General features: G+C 46.6%; 1 protein-coding gene across 4 annotated transcripts; it reads right to left on the bottom strand.

The window, feature by feature from the left end:
* Window positions 1-192: 192 nt before the first annotated feature.
* Window positions 193-15680, bottom strand: ppfibp1b (PPFIA binding protein 1b). 4 transcript variants are annotated; one of them, XM_068739864.1, is made up of 27 exons: window positions 15566-15680; window positions 12196-12277; window positions 11809-12014; window positions 10652-10741; window positions 10459-10572; window positions 10179-10301; window positions 9441-9533; window positions 8343-8442; window positions 8132-8176; window positions 7272-7333; window positions 7101-7185; window positions 6353-6492; window positions 5998-6092; window positions 5622-5682; window positions 5308-5473; window positions 4963-4995; window positions 4353-4494; window positions 4055-4186; window positions 3732-3882; window positions 3508-3619; window positions 3328-3416; window positions 3068-3190; window positions 2857-2982; window positions 2599-2787; window positions 2281-2445; window positions 1754-1819; window positions 193-1654 (listed from the first exon to the last, which is right to left on the bottom strand). In XM_068739864.1, exons 2-27 carry the CDS (start codon window positions 12257-12259, stop codon window positions 1574-1576), a joined length of 2853 nt encoding a protein of 950 aa, XP_068595965.1. In that variant the 5' UTR covers window positions 12260-12277; window positions 15566-15680; the 3' UTR covers window positions 193-1573. The 4 variants fall into 4 exon arrangements, with proteins under 4 accessions (XP_068595965.1, XP_068595966.1, XP_068595967.1 ...); XM_068739865.1 differs by lacking the exon at window positions 8132-8176; XM_068739866.1 differs by lacking the exon at window positions 9441-9533.
* Window positions 15681-16175: the final 495 nt, after the last annotated feature.

Raw genomic sequence — 16175 nt, 5'->3', positions numbered from 1 at the left:
ACAACAGGGGCGCTGCCGTGACACTCACCGCCGCCAGAGGGCGCTTTGGCAAGTCGTGACGCCGCTATAACCCTTAAAGCGTTCCTGTTTTCTTTCAATTCTTTATATTGCTGTCCTTAAGACACTTTTTTGTCATCACTAACTTTCCCATCGTCTCCGCCGTTTCCTGTGTTTACATCAGAAAAACCCACAATGATTTAAATTACTTTATTGATCATAAAAAGGATAAAAAAGTATTCTCGAGTATATGGTTGGGGGTTGCATGAGGATCCTTTACATTATTTATTTTTTGGGAGGGGATCAATAAATCAATAAACTGTCCTCGTCTCACAAATCTAAACGTGTTGCCATAATTTTCCACAATATGTCAGCCAACATGGTTCCATAAAAAAATCTATTAATAGTAAAAAATAAAATAAGCGGCAAGCTCTTATATTAATGTGTAGAATTTAAATTCCATGCACTGATATTTGTTTTATAAATATGTATGTTGTTGCAAATGCATATTACAATATTGCTGACTTGAGACTTGTAAAATGATCTGCGCAGGACAAACTATAAGACATTCATCCTTTAACGTCCCGTCCTGTCGAAAACAAAGCAGCGGTTCGAGTTACGATGCTCAAGGAAATTAAAAACGTACCATTTGTTGCCCCTTTAGCAGAAAATGCTGACGAGACTCTGATTGGCTGTTTGTGCTTTGTGATAATTCTCAAGATACGTTTGATTCATTTTGGTGCGGCAGCTTCCAGCCATTTAGAAAAGTGCCTTTGTCCAACTAATGACCATTCCCCAGTTAAACTAACCCACATCCAATGAAAGCATGTAAACAACGCCACAGCCGGAGGAACGAGACCGGGCCGGCACAACTGGTGCTGGAAGCAGTTTGGCTGAGTGAGAGCGACAGCGTGAACTTCCTCCAGACTCAGCAGCTGCCTGAGTGAGGGTAACATCTGGAGGCTGCACCAATCAGTGAGCAGGATTCAGGCTGTCATCAGTGCTAACGGAGGACACATTATTACTGGTGTAAAGCATCGAGTCTCCAAACACGTCATATTTTTGTCTTTAGTGAGTTAAAATCTTTAAATGTAAACAAGGTACAAAATAAAGGTTGTTTTCATTTGACCAAAATTAAAGTACTAAGTGGAATATTTTTAAGTTCCTTGAGTGTACTTTACATTTCACTTTACTCAGTTTATCCTTTCTAAATGAAGTCCAATTCTACTTCTTCAGTAACCAATTTAAAGAGACATATATTACAATCTTTATTGGCATATCGTAGATGTCTTTTCAGTCTGCTGAATGACACTTAGTAATAAAAAAGGACACCGGGACACACCTAAATGTTCCCCGTCATCAGATGGCAGTAACAGAAACCAAGTCCAGGAGTCCAAATGAAGCGAGTTTTGGCAGCACAATCATTTGACACTGAAGAAAGGACACCAATACTTTGTGCTCAACTCTGAATAGAACACCAAGGAGAAATGTGTGCGCCTTCTTGGGTTTGCTGAGATAAACGAGTGGATGTCATTCCCAGCAGCACCGGGCCTCATCTCCCCCAACAACGACAGCCTCATGCAGGGGCGTCTTCATCCGTCACACTGGGGTTTGGGGAATTTGAAATCTTGAAGAATTCGTCATCTTTCAACATGCTCTGGTAAAAGGAACAGAGGAAAACATGAACCTAAAAGCTCCTGAAGCAGTAGCAGAGGTGAAATGCTGAACGCCACCTGCTCAACTTTTACATTCTTACCGTCAGGTTCTGAATGCCCTCAGAAAAAGCCCCGATCTGTCTCACCGTCCCCTCAGAGTCCTCCATCTGGCAAAACAAGAGGCAGGACGGCCCAACAAGGCCAATCAAATGGACTGAGACAGAAGGCATAAGAACCGAACATCTGGCTGTGGTTTTATTCAACACAAGATATTCTTATTAGGTATTGCATAGAGATTTATTGTATAAAAGTAAAAACAGAATGCAGTTATTTTCTATAGTTGATGGATTCCAGCCTTCCAGAGCTCACGTAGAATCAGAATTAACACAACAGAGGTGAACGTCACATCCTGAACCGGTCATGATTGATTTCTTTTTTAGCATTTCCCACCTTTACACACTCGTTTCTAACACATTTCACAAATTGATAGTTGGTGGAAAAAACAAAACAAATATTTCGATCACCTTTGTACTCAAAAGTATTACCAAAATAATGAAATCGATTTTCTTTCTGATACGTTTAGTGTATAAGATCCTCATTCAACAGAACCCGAGGAGAACATGCCAACCTGCTCTAGCCTGTCGAGGTCATCCTCGTAAATCTGGAGCTCCAAGCCTTTCTGAAAGCTTCGTCCCTTTGGCATCTCGACGTCCATCGGACACACGTACTCCTCACCTTCTTCCTGCTTCTTCTTCCTCAGACTGCCAAAGTTACCAAAAGATAGTTTTCTTGGCTGTTACGAAGAAGGAGAGCGAAGACAAAGGAATATTGTGATGTCATGTCGGAACAAACAGACGTCATAATTGTTTCTACATTAAAATAAGCGTTTTTAAAAAGTGTGCATTCATTTTATTCTGTCGATTCTGCATAGCAACCGGCGCTTTACCTTGACCTTCGTTGTGGCAGTGAGTAAAGTATAGTCAGGGTTCTCCAGACACTCCTGCTTAAGCTGCTGCGCCTCTGAGCCAATGAGCAGGTTGAAATGTGTGGCGAGGTGGCGGCGCAGCAGCGTCTTATTAGGGGGGATGTTCAGGAGCAAAGCCATGGTCTCTACGTTGAACCGCGGCTCCAGAACCTGAGGAGAGAGGATTTAGCCGCGGAGAGATTCGGTTTCCCGGGACGACTGAGGGGCAGAGCGTCTCACCATCAGGCCGCCGTGCACGCCGCTGCCTCTCAGGTTAGGAGCATACTCAGCGAGGTCCGCCGACCGCAGCCACTCCATCACTCTGTGGTTGGTCCACTGGGAAATCTCAGCTGGAGAAATGTTGTTCTGTGGGCACAAAGGACACAAACAATGACACGTGGCGCTGCGCTGCGCTGCGTAACGGAGGAACAGGTTTCTCAGGCGAACGCACCTCGTCAGACGGACGGCGGCGCAAACAGTTGGGCTCGTAGTTGTTGAGTCGGAGCACTTGGATGGCTCTCTTGATGCTGAGGTGATGCAGGACACTCCCCACTTTCAGAGAAAGCAGGTCATCCTGAGGGACGGAGTATTAATGAATGCAACACATCAGAACAGAAGAAAAGGAACTACATAATAATAATCCTAACAAGAGATGGCGCTGGAGTCATCGTGTGCCGGTCTGTGGACAGGTCTCGACCCGCCATCACTCACCACTGTCATGTAGTGAAGCATGCGACCATCCACCCTCCCCTCATCAAACTGGGTCTTATACTGAGGCAGCCCAATGTCATCCAGCCATCCTGAGCGCGGAGGGGACGGACGTAAACATAAAAGTAAAGACGACGAGGACGAGCAGACGGTCGTTGACTTGGACCGGCTGGCGGTACTCACTGGTCACCCAGTTGTAGTCCAGCTTCCCCCGACTATTCTCCTCCTCCGAGCCGAGGGCCTGCAGAGCCAGCTGCAGCTTCTTTTTGTGCAGCGGGTGTTTGATGCCCAGCTCCTAAACGTTCACAAGATGACGTGAGGATTACCTGCAACACCCCTGAAGTAGCCATTTAAACGCTTCCAACAACAACCCCGTGCATTCCTGCCACCTTCACCGAACTGCTCACCCTCTCCAGGTCCTGCTGCGAGGCCTGCAGAAGAGTCTGACCAGAGGAGATCCATACGCGAGCCGTGTTAACGTAAAGACCCAGGCCCTGCTCCTGCAGCCAGTCACACACTCGATCCTTGGACCAGCGTGCAAACGGAGCATCCGCGTCACTAAATAGAGGACAGGGGCTAAAGGTTAACCCTGCAAGCGCAGTAGAAAAGGAACCAAATACATTTTAGACGTCTGTCATGTCGACAAAGACTGACTTTGTCATCTTTGGATCTCGTGGGTCACCAGAAGCAGAACAAGGGAACCACATTCTGAGTGAATGCACAGACTCACTCGTTGACTCTCTGGAGGTCACAGGACCAACCCAGTCTGGGTCCGGCTGTGGCCCGCACTCCACCCCGCTTAAATTCACCCTCTGGTAGGTTGTCCTCCAAGTTAAATGTGGTAGACTGACTCCTTTTCATCCTTGACATTGCAGTCCAAATGACAAATGTTTTAGTTTTTTTACATTTCTATCCACAGATGTCCCTTATATCCACATCCAATAAGTTATTGATCACTTTACTGAAAGGTTTCTTATTTAATTATTCTGTATATCAAGAACGAAAGCGTCTCCCATCAGGTGACTCACCTCCCAAAGAGCTTCTTTATTCCTTTGGCTTTCTTCTTGCTCTCGGGAGTCGTAGGGAGGGTGTGGGTGCTGTTGCTGTTAGTGGAGTTCTGTGGAAGCCCGGCCAGATCCAGATGGTCAGTCCCCTCTCGCTCCGTTTCAGCTGCACAAAACCACACGAAACAGAGAATCACCAGCGTTGAATGCAGCGCCGATGCCTGGGGACGGCGAAGCGACATCTCGACAGAAAGAAAAGCCCTGGCATTGTGCATCAAGAACAATGTCCTCTTAAGCATGCATGCAATCAGGCGCCGCAGATGACTTATCATATTAGAAACAATGGAGGTTCAGTTGTTTTAAGGTTGCAGTGGGATGAAACAAAATAAAAACGGTAAACATGCAGGTACACAGTAAAACGAGCAAACACGAGGCTGGCTGCATGTTTGACATACAACAATTGTGCAACAGCGGACAGACGGGATGCGGCTATCTGAGCCCTGCAGCTGCTGAGGCTTGTTAAGAGAGAAAAAAAAAAGATGTCAGCTGATAAGTTTAGGGAGGTGTAAACGATACAGGAGAAACTCCGGAGCTCTCGTTGGTGTCTTCAGAGAACCTGTGGTCTATACTGTACCTAGCATGGGCGCGCTTGCACTCCGGTTGCGGTCTTCGTGTGTAACAAAGCGCACACGACACACGACAGGTTCCAACAGAAAAAGAACAAGACAAAGGACAGAAATCATCACTGAAGATTCGACAGGGCCAGAGACGCGGAACAAACACAAAGAACTTACACAGACTGCACCACATAAACAAATAAATGCACCTCCAGAATTAAATGGGGACAAGATCGTATAGGCTGAAAAGTAAAAGGTTTAAATACCACATGACGTGGGTGTGGTTTGAAAGGTGTGCATAGCAGCAGGAAAACCTCCAGGAATCCCATTCCTCATTGCCGTAACAGAACAGCTGCTCTCACCAAGGTTAGGGGCGCTGCCCGTCTTCTTGTCCCCACGGATTTTGAAGAAGCCCCTTCCAAAAGAAGAACGAGCCTTCCTTGAACCAAAGCTGTCCTCTGTGTTGGCAGGTAAGGTGGCAGAGGGTCTCATGGGTGGCTTTTCACTCATCATGCTGATCTCTGTATTCTGGAAGAACAGCAAATATTACTTTGTTTTCCTTCCTTCTTTCATTTCTTTCTCTTCTCCGCCTCTAGAAACATTATATTGAAGCTAAAAGACTACGAGTACTTTCTACGAATCACATGTTGCCCCCATTCATAATTTTTGGGTTCACCTTTTCTGTTTTGCTCCGATCCAGCCGGTCCTGGCTGCCGGTCTTTATGACGTCTAGAGGACTGGAATAAAAATGATAAGACACATTCCACTCATGACAGTGAAGTGGAGATGGTGATATGAAGTAACACAGAGAGGCGCAATATTCTCTGTATATATATAAAAAAATCTGTTTCTACCTTAAAAATGAATAAAATAAAGATTATCTTCTGCAGTTTCTTAAAAGGTTACGTAGTGTTCACTACATTTTGAATTAATTTTTTTCTACAGATGTGTTTTGCGTTTAAAATGCTTTTGACTCGTGTAGATCTTTTTTAAAATAAACTGAACTGTGCGTTGAACATTAAAGTAAACGGGGATTTTTTTTCCTGGCTTACATTTCTAAATCTGTCACAGTCTGTGCTGCTTGCTCTGGGTCGGGGGGGCTGACTGTGGAGGAGGGCTCTTCACACTGTCCACTGACGCTCTCCGCCTGAGAACACATCGGTGTGAAAACACACAGAGAACACACAGAGAACACACAGAGAACACACAGAGAACACACTCCTTAGAAACCTCATTGGGTTCATTCTTAAATGGATGCCAAAAACTAACAACACTCATTTCCCAAGTATGAAATGTTACATTGAACATTTTAGAGGTTAATGAGATTTCAAGCAGGTTGTGGGGAAAGAAGGTAAATATTTATGCAAGCTATAGAAGTGGAACTACATCTCATAATGCAACACCAACCTCATCGGCGTTCTTCATTCCCACTTGTTCAACATCTGCTGCTTCATGATTTTCCGACTCCGTAGGAGCAGAATCGACAGGCGGGAGCGCGACGGATCCGTCGCCTGGAGTCTCAGCAAGCTCGCCATCTTTGGTTTTCTCTGTAACAGGTAAATGTGGAATGAAAGATGCTGCAGCTATTTAACCTGGTACTGATAAGAACATCTGTGAGCACCAGAACAAAACGGTTAGCAGGCTCTTATCTCTAGATGAATATAAAAAGACAACCCAGACAGAAGGTCTGATTTGTTGTGTTGAAGAACAAGACGAGAAAAAGGGTTGCCCTTCAACAGCTAACTTAAGTTTGTGTTTGGGGTTTGTGTTGTGTTCAGCGGCAGCAGATCGTGCGATTTGTGTTGGACTAACTGCCCTCTCTGCGGCATCTGAGAGAAACTGAAGAGTAGAAAGTCTGGAAGCTGAAGAGTGAAGGTTTAAGCGTATTATTTTATGTTAAAAATAAAGTCTGTTCCCAAAAGTCATCGCAGGCCGCTCTGGTGGCGTCGACTAGAACGGGAGGCTGAACCGGTAATTCTCAGCCAGTGAGCCGTGGAGGAGCTGGCGATGAACGCTACGGTACTAAATGGTTCAAAAGGAAACACCGGGAAGGTGATCGGGGCCGCAAGAAGGAAAAACATCCCTTTCTTTAGCAGTTTGAAAATGATCCTGAAGCCCTCAGAAAACCGAATCGGTAATGAACCGATGACCCAACCTTTCTTCCCTTGCACCGACATCAGCATGTCTTGAACTTTCTTGTAGCGCAGCAGCGACTGCTTCAGTTCTTCAATCTTACGATCCTGCAAAAGTAAAATTCAATACAAGCCAGAGTCCAGGGGGGGGGGGTTTGAGAAGGAGCGCTAAATCGCGTCTTGTCAAAACGTACCTTCTCTTCATTGGCTGCCATCAGCGATTCAACTGCTTTTTTCATTCTCTGCACTTCCACATCTATTCAGGAAAGAAAATGATTACAGACAGAGAATGGTAATGCTCAGGATGAGCCGGGCCGCTCCAGCGTTAGCTACAGTCATAGCGACTGTTCTGCAGCATCTCACTGGTAGAACATTTTCACTTTTCCGTACACACAGAGAACTCAACCCACAGCACAAAGATCTCCTGATATTCAAGCCTTTTGCCCAATAAATCTTTATATTCTGGTGCCCTCCAACACATCAGGGCCTTAAGACTTTTAAAAATATAAATGTGAGGTGTGTAATGTTTAATTGCACACAGTTGTGTTGAGGGAGCCCTGGATGAAACAGGAAACTGTTCTACACAAGTGAAAGGACACTGCTGGGATATGAACCGAACATGATAATTACAGGTTAGCAGGGACACACTGGTCGTTGGTGGGACAGGGGAATGACTCGATGAGACACAGGCGGGTCTAGGAGGGGGTTATTGTTGGAGGTAATGAGGCAGGAGGAAGAGTGAGCAGCCCGAATAGTTACGCAAAAAACACAACGCACTGGTCATTCTTGCTGAAAACGCATAGCAGACATTCCTTGCAGCTGCTCCAGGTCAGACAGCAAAATCACAGCAGTTGAGTTTAGTTCGGAGTCCTGAAGACAATGACGTGTTGAACAGCGTGGCGATGTGGCGCCGTGCGGTTTGGTATCAGCACCCCGAACAGTTACAACGGACAAGCAGAGTCCGGATGCCTCATGCTCGTTCATGCAAACGGGGGTTGAGATGGGTGCAGCGACAAAGTGCAAAAAAATGAACAAGCAGAGAATCCTCCCTTACGTTTCTCTTTCAGCTTCTTTCTAAGAGTTTCATCTGGATGAGACACTAAACGGGACAAAGAATTATGAAACAGAAACCGGGCGACTGACTTTCTGTAGAACTAAGCAGAGTACTTCGCACAGACCAACCATGTAAAAACGTGAATGAGTACAAGTTTAAAAATCTAAATGCTCGTATCAGTGAGGCTCGTGGTTCCACTGGCGCCCCCCACCTCTCTCCGTGGGATCTACGCTGCTTGAGGCGACATCCTGCGGTCTCCTCATGTCTCCGTCTCTGCCCTCCAGCTGCCTCTTCACCGTGATCAGCTCCTCCTGTACAACAGAGGGCAGCAGTGAGGCTATGCCCTCCTCAAAGACAGCCCCCCCCCCCAGGCCCAACCCTTCACTACAAACAAACCACAACACAGAGGCTGACGTGGCAGAAACGCACACCTGCTCTGGATGAGAAAGACGAGCACAGACTCTGGAGATACACGCCTCAAAAAAGATGTTTTAGTGACCACAAAACAAATTAAGGAAGGAAACAGGAAATGTATAAATGTTAACAGGTTGTGATAATTATGAAAAGGACAAAAGGAGATCAGTGGAATAAAAACGGAATGGGCTAACGTCACCAAAAATGCTAAGCTAAGGCATAACTGTGGTTTGAGATGCTGGCGCAGACTTCAGGTAGCATTTCAGTAAATCACGGTAAAGCAAAAGAAACAATTCTGCTTAAATGTGTTTAAAATCTGATACAACACAGATCTAACCCCCCCTCCAAACAAAATAAATAAAAATAAAAATAGGAGGAGCCAAAGGGAGAGGTCAGAAACCATAATCATACAGCAAGCAAAACAACCATCCTAAGAAAAGCAAACCTTCGTCGCCTGGAGTTTGTGCTCCTTCCTCCGTTTCTCATACTGCATCTGGCCCACTTTGAGTCTCATGCTAGAGAGTTTAGCCATTAATGGCTAGCAGTAGAGAAGTAAACCAGAGTAGAGGAAACAGAGATGCAAGAAGTGAAAGAGAAGAATTTAAGGAAGGAATAGCCCCAATTCAAACAAATACATTTATATTATTATAATGTATATGCCGCTAAATAAAAAAAGGTTTGACACAGCGAGTAAAAATGGTGCCTTTTAAGGTACCGGTACTATCAAACGAACTCATGTCGTATGAAGAAAGTATCCTGAAGATCAAACAGTAATAGTATGTTCTTGGAAACCGTCCTATTTCAAAAGTCATAAAGGGCCTCGCCGGAGGACGATGGGCAAACAGCCTGGATAGAATACATCAGTCCTGAATAGTTTTAGGTTCCAACACCTCACCTTTGTGGACTTAAGCTTCTTTTCAAACTGAAGTTTTTCAGTCTCCAGATCCATCAATCGGTACCTGAGGTCATTGATTTCAAGAACCAGATCCTTAAGTAAAAAGTACACATTACAGAACGGCAATCAAAGAGCAAATATATTAAATATATACAAGCAATATTATAATGCTGCATATCTGCTCTGACGTTCCAGATGTTCTATTTAAAGTTCAATGAACAAAACGTAACCCGTATTGCATTACACCTGCATGTTTATATTCTATTAACCATTAAAATCTGATTCAAGTCAGTACAAATTCATGCTATAAAGCAACCGCAGATATGTTTGGAGGGACTTGGAGAATAAAAGCTTCAAAGCAGCAGCGGTGATAAAACAGGAAGCCGCTTGTAGGAGGAGAGATTTATGTGCAGCTCTGCTCCAGCGGTGTGGAAGGAGAGGCTGCGCTGCTGCAGCAACATGCTAACACGCTGCTGTGAAAGCTTCCCTGCATGGGAGCAGACATCTGTCCGTATGTGGTAAACTGTTCCAGAGGACAGTTCACCCCCCCCCCCCCAGGAGGTCTGCACTCTGAGTGCTTTTCTAGTTTCTAAATATAACATTCAGAGACCAGAGCTTCCCACACAGGTGTCAGACAACTCCAGTGTTTGCTTTAGCAAGTGCGCGTTTTGAGGAAAGCGTAAAAAGGACTACACGGTAAACAAAGATCATTTCTCTCACGAGGACTCCCTCACACACCTCACTATCTCTACATCTGTCCAAGTCCAGCCTGTCCTTGTCCATGGAATTCAGCTTCAGCTTGGACACCTCAGACATCAGTTCGAGTTTTTGGGTCTCGAGCGAAGTCCTGCAGAGAAGCTCCTACAATGACAAACACACATTTGTGTGTCGTTGTGCCGTCTCTCCTGAGAAAGCGCTGCTGCTCTCTGCGTCTGCGGACCGTGGACCACAGGAGCCCACCGGCAGCGGGACACAAGCCCCTTGCACAGCGTTCACTGCTGGCCGCATCTACACTCACCTGTTGCAGCATCTCCTCAGTGGCGTTGAGTTTATCCCTGTGCTCATCCAAACACAAGTCGAGGTCTCGAATCTTCTCTCCCTGAGCCTCCACCTGGTCCGTTAGCACACTCACCTGTGTGAGCAGAGGCAGTGCCTTTACATTCTAGCTCATGCTGAACTGGTCCGATAACCTGTCGGTGCTGAACGGCTACCTGGAGGACCAGCGACTCCTTGTCATTCTCCAGTCTGGAAAGCCGCTCCTGGTAGCGGTCTCCCCCGCTCAGAGAGATGTGCCCGTTAGACTGCAAGGACAGAATGTGATCACGAAGGCATAAAAACATTTCAGGTGGGCTACCTTATGAAGCGAAGAAATGTCATAGCGCGACGGGCTAGCGGCTACGCTGCCCTACCCTGCACAAACAGAACCTCACAAGGCCGAGCAGAAGGCGAGTTACAGCATTACACAAAGGTTCTGGCATTTATCTGGCCGACAGCCACGCACGCTCCTAAAACCCAGTCGAGTTTTGTTTCTTGCAGCACACACTGGCTGTTACATCAACCCCCCCCCCCCAGCATTTCATCCTCGACTCCCAGGGAACACAGCAGAGGACGACAGCGGCTTCAAACACACTCTGCTCCTCCGCTTACATGCCGGACCTGCAACAATACTGCATATGAAGCAAGCAGAAACCCTCAAAAAACATCATCACAGCATATAGGAAGCCTTTATTGTCATTGCATAGAGGCTACCCCACGAGATCAGGGATACGGCATCACCTTCATTGCTATTTCTTGATCAATTATATAACTCGGCAGGGATCCCTGCAGCCGCTTAGCCAGTTTGCGATGACTTTTGGAAACAGCGCAGCTACATTTTATCACTCGGCACACAAGAACAACCCGCAAATATGACCCATGTTTGGTTTCTCATCCTCGCCAACACTAATCTAAGCTAGCTGGTAACCTCTCGTCATGGCAGCACTCCAGATGTTTACCAGGAAGGAGGATGCACTGAAATTGAACATGGTCTCACAGTATAACAGATACGGTTGTTATCCATCAGAGATAGCATAGCAGCCGGCAACGGACACGTCTGCATGTTATGAGAATGTTATGAGAATGTTAATGAAGAGCAAGGCTTTTCTTTCTAAGCACACAAGCGTGCCGACGCTCACTTCCAGCTCTAATCCAAAACTCAATCTCTCTCTGGCATCCATATCTATTCTATAATCCAGAGCTTGTGTCAGAGAGCAACAAAGCAATCCAACAACGGTGCAATACAACAACAGAAGAGTTAATTTGGGACAGTCCCAGTGAAACTGATCCGAGCGCCGTCTGTGTGCACGTTCTCTGCAGGTAACGCTCTCACCAGATGGCCGTGCAGCCACTCAGCCAGACCGTCAGCTGTGGAGTCAGGGATCTGGCAGCGGAGGCTCTCCCTTTCCTCCGTGTCCATCAACTCCAAGACGTTCCTCAAGTCTTCCAAAAGGTGAAGAGCCCTCAGGCTGCCCATGAAAGGGGAGGTGGGGGACTGGCAGTCAAAGAGCCCGTTGGAGTAGTCCAGAGCCTTAGAGCCTGATGAGATGCATCAGAGCAGAGCAAAGCGCATGAGAAGAAGCCACAATCCAGAGACGCAGATCTCACGCTGCACGTCAGGCAGGCGATGCTGAATATTTATAAAATACAAATACAAATATACATAATCTGGGGTTGGGCCCAAGGCTCCCCGACCGTCGACGCTAGCAGAGAACTTTACCCGCGATGATGCCGTCCATCTGCTCCAGGGCAGCGGCCAACATGTCGCTGGCGTCAGACATCATCTTCAGTCGCTGATGAATCTATGAGGAGCAATGAACACATGAAAAACACGCACTGTAAAACTCGCTTAGTGACCGTTAGCCACAAATTGTGTGCACAATCTTTAAATAAAAATGTTGTTTAAAAAACATTAAGGCACAAAAGAATGAAACAAAATGTAAACATCCATGACTATTGTGACTACATTCATGACTATTGTGACTACATCCATGACTATTGTGACTACATCCATGACTATTGTGACTACATCCATGACTATTGTGACTACATTCATGACTATTGTGACTACATCTATGACTATTGTGACTACATCCATGACTATTGTGACTACATCCATGACTATTGTGACTACATAATATGGGGCACAGATAATCAGCGGTCTATGGAAGGCCAACAAAGACACATCCAGCACCAGAGATCAGCTTTCAAAGGTAAAATGTGCAGCAACGCTCCCTTTCAGCATGCGATGACCTCGGAATTATACCGTTACTGCAGCAGATCAATAACAATCCACAGAAACGGAGACAGGATGAGCAATAAGAGAAGCACCCGACCTAAGCCGTCTCGGGTTTTAAGCTGCAAAGACCTCATTCCGTCAGAGCGCCACTGATGAACGCATTTTAGTCGTTCACCGTCTACGCTGGTGCTATGACTGCCATGCCCATGGGTCACTGCCCCATCTGTTTAATGCAGAGCAAAGATGCATTGCAGTGATCCGGCAGCACAACAGACGCTTTGATTTAGATCGTTTGACCCAGAGGTTGAGCTTTACACACACTCATCTGCACACAGACGGGCAACTCCTCTAACTAGCCGTCTCACTGGGAGCGAGCGGCACCGGGACATGGCAGCAGTTCTAATCTCCATGGAAACCACCCACAGACACACGCTGTCATTTCAGCATTCCTGTGGCGACATTTTCCCTTAAAACATCGTCACAAAGCAGCAGGGCGAGACGAGAGGAGCCAGCGTGTCGTCACTTAGCGCCACAGTGAACCGCTGACCGCGGTGCAGCGGTAACCTGGTGGGGGCGAAGACGCTCCTCGCTGGCTGCAGGTTCTAAATGGCAGACGGCTGAGTTTGGGTCACGATGCTGGAATGAAGACCTGCAGGGCATCCCTCTCAAAACCCCGAATCAGGCGAGTCGGTCGTGTGGTTTCTAGCAAACAGATGAAACCCGGTGAAGAGAAGATCCCTGCTGTCCTTAGTTAACGCGAAATCTAAGTTAAAGAAATGTCCTTCCACCAATTTAGTCCCCGTCTCTCCTCTGGACATGTCCAAACCATCGAAGTCTGGTCTCCCAGACCTCGTCTCCAAAATGTCTAACCTTCACTGTCCCATTTCTAATCCCGTTCCATCCTCGCACGGCTAAACTATTCCACTATTCAGGAGATCCTGAAATCGAGCTCGTTAGTTTAACATTACTCACATTTAGATGGACGCACGCAAATTACATCTTGTGCAATGATATGAGAGGAGGGAGACCTCTCTGTGGCTATCCAGATGAATAAATAGCCCTGTAGATAAGACACAAATAAACTTAGATTGTTCTTCATCTTGTGACATGTTCTTTTAAATTAAAATTTTAATTTGTACAAACTCACTATCAAAGGACACGTCTCACAAATGCCAGCGAGCAAGCGTCTCTCAAAAACAAAGTCTCTCACTGTCTGCCTTTCTTTAAGCAGCACTTACTACACCCGTAAGACTTACAGAGGAGGCTATTGTTCATGGGACGAGGCTGGTGGGGGGGGGGGGGGGGGGGTCGGGGGGGGGGTCGGGTGGGGTGGGGGGGGTATTTTGACTGAAAACCCTGAATAGAAAGGAAAGAGAACTGCAACGCGACAGGGCTCGTTGCTCTCGCATAAAGCGATATAATTCATGGAGACGTGCAGAGAGCCGACCCTTCTGATGTCCTTAACCTTTTTCCATCCCTGGTCCCTTCAGGCAGGCAGCCATGACCCCCCCCCCCCCCCCAGGAGAAACACTTCAGACAGCTTAAAACATTCCTGGATAAAAGGAATGCCATCTTCCTTTGTCCCGAGCGATCGGCTGACAGAGGAAATAGAAAACAGAGTGGAAGCCTCGAGGCTATGAATTTCTTGTGTGTGGAATGAGGGGGGGTGTGGGGGGGGGGGGGTACTGCAGTCATCCAGCTGGGACTGGGAGCTTGTGTTGAGACAAGTTGCTCTGGTAGTAAAAAAAAAAAACTCACAGGGAGAGAGGAACTTACAATCCTGGCTTGAATCACACAACAAGCTGCGTCCTTCTTTCTCCAGCCGGGCCATTACTGCGTCCATTAAACCGATCCAAGTCCCACCAAGTCCCACCAAGGCCCACCAAGGCCCACCGAGGCCCACCAAGGCCCACCAAGTCCCACCAAGTCCCACCAAGTACCACCAAGTCCCACCAAGTCCCACCAAGTACCACCAAGTCCCACCGAGGCCCACCAAGGCCCACCAAGGCCCACCAAGGCCCGCCCGTTGTCATTTGGACCTTAACGCGTCTAGAAGACAGCCTAAATGAGCCGTGCAGAACTCGTGCTTTTTCTAACCATACCTGAATGCTCTCTATTCAGCTCAGCGCGTTAGAAACAAAGATCCCATTACGGGGGCTGATGTCATCTCCACGTTTAAGATGAGGTTAAGGTAAGGAGCGTTAAGGTAAGGGGTGTTAAGGTAAGGGGTGTTAAGGTAAGGGGTGTTAAGGTAAGGGGTGTTAAGGTAAGGGGTGTTAAGGTAAGGGGTGTTTCGTCCACTGCTTCAGCAGGCCTGCGTTCAGGGAGCTGCTCTGAAATAACCAGGTTGCAGAATAAAATAGTTTTACTCCAAGAAACGATAAAAACAATTTTAAAATGAGATGTGAACGCGAAGCAGAGTCTTCTCATCATAAAGCAGACGTAGCGCGGGGGAGTCATAAACTGACGTCAGACTCACGTTCCCACGTCACGCCACGTCACGCAGCTTGTAAACGCCGTCGATGGGCTGACCGCCAACGTGATAATGAAACATGAGCTTAACAGTTAATGTTTATTAGCAAAAGAGACAATAATCAACAGGCTGACATTTAAACGCGGAGAAGTTCCCGTTAAAGTTATAACCAGTGAACTTTAAAGAACTCTCGCGATACCTCAGAGAAACAAAAACTCCTATTAGCGAACCTTAAACCAGAAAAAAGAAGCAGAAGAAGAAGAAAGGACCCAAAATGTTATCACGTTGACGAAACGCGCACTTCGCGTGTGCGCGCGCCACAACAGCAGCAAACATTCCGAACTCCTAAAGTAATAAATCACAGCCGGACTCGCTCACCGAACCTGGCCGAACAATGGCCGAACCTGGCCGAACCTGCCCGAACAATGGCCGTCAGCTCGCTCCTTCAGACATTCACGGAAACTCCACCGAGCTCGGCGGCTGAACTTCTCCGCGTCCACGGAGCTACGCCATGATGTGACAAAACGCTGGAAAAGTTGGGACGTCACGGCTGGAAAGCCCCGCCCTGCCGCCGTCGGGATTGGTCCGCTAGCTGCAGTACGTCACGCGTAATGGAAGCGCGTCACCGTCAGTGTGCCGGGATCAAAGGAAATTCAGTCGTTTTATGACAAGCCTTTTCAGAATATGTGTAAATAACGTGTATTTAGGTTCAATAAAATATAAAAAAATACTGCAACAATATTAAATCAGATAAATCCATCATCCCTCGATGGATGCCACCATCCATAGAGACATGAAAGCTGCACATTCAAGATGTTAAAAAAATAAAAATAAAATCACACGCCGCATCAATGCATGATCACAAGCTTAAATTGTGCAAGAAGCATAATGTTTTATTGAAGTGAAAGCACACAAGGATTAACAGCAAGATGTATTTACAAGTCCTCAAAACAATATTCAGATGATCTTTCATCTTAATGTCAGTTTA

Source organism: Brachionichthys hirsutus, chromosome 5 (genome assembly GCF_040956055.1).
Source record: "Brachionichthys hirsutus isolate HB-005 chromosome 5, CSIRO-AGI_Bhir_v1, whole genome shotgun sequence".
NCBI lineage: Eukaryota > Metazoa > Chordata > Actinopteri > Lophiiformes > Brachionichthyidae > Brachionichthys > Brachionichthys hirsutus.
This window is presented reverse-complemented; position numbering and strand designations above follow the sequence as displayed.

Bases quoted from the DNA above. Each gene is read 5' to 3' on its own strand.
- ppfibp1b (XM_068739864.1), bottom strand. From the start codon at position 12,259: ATGATGTCTGACGCCAGCGACATGTTGGCCGCTGCCCTGGAGCAGATG. The intron at 10,742-11,808 runs GTGAGAGCGTTA...CTGTCCTTGCAG, and splicing joins AGTGGCTGCACGGCCATCTG to TCTAACGGGCACATCTCTCT. The intron at 8,443-9,440 runs GTGAGGTGTTGG...TCTGTTGTACAG, and splicing joins AGAAGCTTAAGTCCACAAAG to GAGGAGCTGATCACGGTGAA.